This window comes from Amblyomma maculatum, unplaced genomic scaffold, assembly GCF_055883805.1.
Source record: "Amblyomma maculatum isolate TAMU_Amacu unplaced genomic scaffold, ASM5588380v1 scaffold_15, whole genome shotgun sequence".
Classification (NCBI taxonomy): Eukaryota; Metazoa; Arthropoda; class Arachnida; order Ixodida; family Ixodidae; genus Amblyomma; species Amblyomma maculatum.
Window position 1 is genome coordinate 4756970 of NW_028146740.1, and position 4320 is coordinate 4761289.

Sequence of the window (4320 nt, forward strand, 5' to 3'; positions counted from 1 at the left end):
TATATATTTGTCTAAGGGCACCTATGCATGCAAGGAGGGGACCGTTACTTTCCATATGTCAGAACTGAAATGCACGATCCACATCATTTCTGTAATTCAACTGCCTGCTATTTGAACTGTCCAGCATTGATGCAAGTTTCAAAGAACTGCAATTAGCAAATTAATCCAAGCAGGAAACCATGCCAAGAACTGCTTCGGTTTCATCTTTAACAACTGTTTGAGAACTAAAATTAGCCAAATGTTGCAAAACATAGATGAGAGGTAACAAAATCTGAAAAACAATGCAGCCTACCTGTGGCATGTAGAGTTTCACATCCTAAAGTGACATATGTAGCTATGAAAAATACCATAGTGGAGAGCTCCAGACTAATTTGACTGCCCGGGCTTTGTACTTTGCGTTAACATCTTGCAGGAAACAGAAGCATTTGCATTTCACCTGCACCAAAGTGTGACTGCCATCACTGGCATTAAACATCACGACCTTGGGGCAAGTAGCCGAACGTGCCACTAAGATGTCGCAGCGTCTACGTACATGTGCTATACACGTCAACCTTTCTAGCATTAAAGCTGTCACATGCATGGCAGATATCCATGTTCAGCTTTGGACTGACAAGTTTAAAAGTGTACTATTTGTTTTTGTCTAGCATGAAAAACAAAGGAAACTAAGGAAAAACGAAAAAAAAAAATGAACATATGTTGAAAAAGCACTAGTCATTAACACATACAGCATATTCGTTCCTTTATTAATGATAAAGTGGCCTTCAACAATAGTACAAAGCCTGAACATTTAGGAAGGTGCTGTGCCAGGCAGCTATTTTACAGAAACCTGAACCATTTCACCTGTAGTAATGCGCATCCCGGCGGTGTGGGCTGGGCACTTATTTTTCGGTCCACTCCAACATGCGAAAACTGCATCATGTGCATTCCCATTTTCCGAGTTTTGAGCTCTGTAGTGCAGGCTAACAAATTGCCGATGACTTATTTTCGTCTGATTCTTGCACAGCGCGTGTAAATAAATTACCACTGCACCTAATAAACACTGACATGCACGTGCAACATCGCCGATCATAAACGGACACACCGTCCGGACATCGGCGTACTCATCACAGCACTCTTCGTAGTCTCACACAGCCACTCTAGTAGGACGTAATCCGTACATCACAGCATCTCACGGTAAGCACAAACCACACCTCCAACAAACACGAATGACGCGATGCTTGGGCTAGAGACACGCCGGCGGCACCTAGCTTTTTCAGCGCCGCTTGTATATGTACTACGTGGAACTTGCAGCACCAAACTTCAATGCGAGCAGAAAGCGATGCGTTACGTGACGCATCTCATCACAGATGAAAGTGAGCAAACTTTGAAGAATCAAAACTACATAACGACCGTCGTAGACGTTAATCCACGTGATAACGAGGACCAAATGAGCGGGCCGCGGGCTGGCCGTCAACACTGCGATTACATGCGCTTGCGCTCTGGTCGTGCTTGCCCCCCTGCCGCGGCCCAACTCACGTAAACCTATCATCATGCCATCACGTAGTATATCACCCATTCTAGGCACTATTCTTGCCACTGTACTATTCTTTGTAATTTCACATTTCACGCATGCAGTACATACTTCTTGCACCTCGCACGTACACCTCATACAAACTTCGATTTGGCTACATATGGCTACCATGTTGTTGCTACAACCACATCTGGGGATCTCGGATCCGTCCGGCTTTCCCGACGGATCCCAAGGCCCATATCGGAGAAAAATGCGTTGGGTCCGTCGGAAGAACCCTACCGATCGGGTCCGTCCGCCGTACCTCTAAAAAATATTTCCCGGATCCGTCCGTCGTATCCCGAAGAAAAACGCACCGGGTCCGTCGGACGTACCTTTAAGACCATTGATCGGGTCCGTCCGACGTACCTTTAGCCACAGCCTTTGTTGTTTCCTTAGGAAAGCTCCCACCATAGTCTACTTCGCCGATGAAGGCGTCCCTTTGTTTGTTGTAAAGTAGCCTCTGTTTCACGCGCATTTCGTCTACAATTAACGAGCACGCTTTGGCTTGCGATGAGGGATGAGAAGCGAGCTCGGATGACAGCCTTTGCTTCACGAGCTCCGTCACGCCGACTTCTCCACGTGATGAGCCCATAAAACGCTCCAAAGTACTTCGACTGGGCAGCTGGAGAATGCCTGTACTCCTTATATGCTCGTATGCGCGAGTCGAGATGTTCCGTAGAACCACAGCATGACGCACTGTCAGGTCAGACCACGTTGGTTTAGTTTTCCCGAAATTCTTAACTTGTTCCACTAATACTGATGCAGCCAAGTCTTTCTCCTGCGATTTCTCCACAACTTGGAGGAATGCATGAACAAAGCACTCTTCCCTGAGCATTTGCATTTCTTTTTTGCAATTGGCGACGGTGTTCTTGAGCCGCTGAATACGCGCGTTTAGATCTCGTTCTTTGCGTCTCCACTTTCGTTTCTCCACTGCCGAAACCGAGAATTGTGAGGACACCTGCACTGCTCTATCCATCTGCACAGTCGCGGTGATGCTGCGACTGCTAGCGCCATTTCTCACGGGTGGGAATGGTTCGGTAGCGGTGCAGTCCACATGTGACAAATCTTCAAAGGCGACGTCGACAGCCGGTAATTCGTCGAGCGGACGCGGACTCGACTCCGTTTGGTTGTCATCAATGACTGCTCGTCGCTTCGGCGGTGGTGGGTCGGCTAGCGCAGCAGCCTCGCGCTTTTTCACTGACGCGTTGCTTCTCTCTCTTTTTCTAGGAGGCTGCAAGTACGCCGGATACTCTTCAAAAATGCTGGGGATAGCGTCTTTCTTGAGTTTTCGAATTTTGCAACCTTCCTTGAAGTCAGAGAGGCTGAAGTGTCGGCTGCATACAGTCGAATAGCACGACGTCGTATTCGGCACCCAGTTTTCACGAGAAATGACTTTTAGCCATTTCGCGGTCAGTTCCGGATCGCTTGGTATTTCGTGAAACGATATGCCCGGTGTCCGTTGTTTACTGAATGAGTTGCAGCGTGGCACACAGCAGTACGGCATCTTGTCGGGCGCAGGGCACCACCACCGATTCAACACTGCATGCAGACAGAGAACAGATTGGGTACAGAAGGAAAGTAACACAAAGAAACGATAAGAACTATGCATCGTAAATCACTGATTTTATAGTAGTAAAGCAGTATACGTTGCAACGACGACAACAACTAACACATGGTCCCGAAAATCTAGTAAACAAACGGTCGCTTCATTTGTGTACACTGCTCACAATTCGGTCATGCATCCCTGATATTTGAAGAAAAAAATATAAACATGCTGCTGTCGCCAAATGCACACTCTTACCTGCAACCAACACGAGGGAAAGGACAGAACTCTTGCTTGACGGACCGTTTTGGGTGCTTCGATGGCCATCAACACGTAGCTGTGTCTGGTATGCGAACGGGGTGCGGGGTAACGATGGATGGATGGATGGATGGATGGATGGATGGATGGATGGATAAGGCTGAACCCTTTGAATCGGGCGAAGGCGCCACAGGCCGCCTAGCCGTGAATAGTAATATATAGTGTGGACCTATTCTTGCCTTCCTTTCAGTCACCAATCAGCTAACCTTCGTTTGGTTATTTCTACCCTTTTAAAGTCTATTTTCCCTTCATTATCCTTAAACCCCAATGCTTTGGCTAAATCTGGCCCATTGCCTTGAACTATAGGGCGGAGCCCTTTACAGGAAATTATTAAGTGTTCAGGCGTTTCCTCATCCTCCCCACACACCCTGCACAGCGTGTCTATCTCTTGGTACTTGACTCGGTACGTCTTAGTCCGCAATACTCCTGTCCTAGCCTCGAACAACAATGGGCTGCCCCTAGAATTATCGTAAATGTTTTCCTTGGCTATTTCCTGCTTGAACGTTCGGTACATTTCTAATGCTGATTTAGTCTCCATCCCTGTTTTCCACAGACCCCTCTCTGTTTCCTTAACCTTTTTCTTAATTGATAATTCCTGGCTGGTCCCCCTACTGCTGTCCAAATATTTGCTTGCCAATTTTCTTGTCCGCCTTCTCCATCTTGTGTCAACATTCCTCATGTAGAGGTAGCTGAAGACTTTCCTAGCCCACCGCTTTTCTCCCATTTTTCTCAATCGTTGCTCAAACGCTATCTTGCTGCCAGCTTCCCTGCTCTCAAAAGAAGACCATCCCAGGTCACCCTGCACACCTTGGTTTGGCGTATTCCCATGAGCTCCCAAAGCAAGCCTACCCACCCCGCGCTGTTTAATTTCCAACCGTGCTCGGACCTCTGATCTCATACACAGGACTGC

At 47.5% G+C, this 4320-nt stretch overlaps 1 protein-coding gene across 1 annotated transcript; it reads right to left on the reverse strand.

Annotated features, from left to right (window-relative positions):
• Positions 1 to 616: 616 nt before the first annotated feature.
• Positions 617 to 3158, reverse strand: LOC146171958 (uncharacterized). Its single transcript, XM_084586211.1, has one exon. The coding sequence runs from the start codon at positions 3156 to 3158 to the stop codon at positions 1884 to 1886; it is 1275 nt and encodes a 424-aa protein (XP_084442337.1). The 3' UTR covers positions 617 to 1883.
• Between the last annotated feature and the right edge of the window lie 1162 nt (positions 3159 to 4320).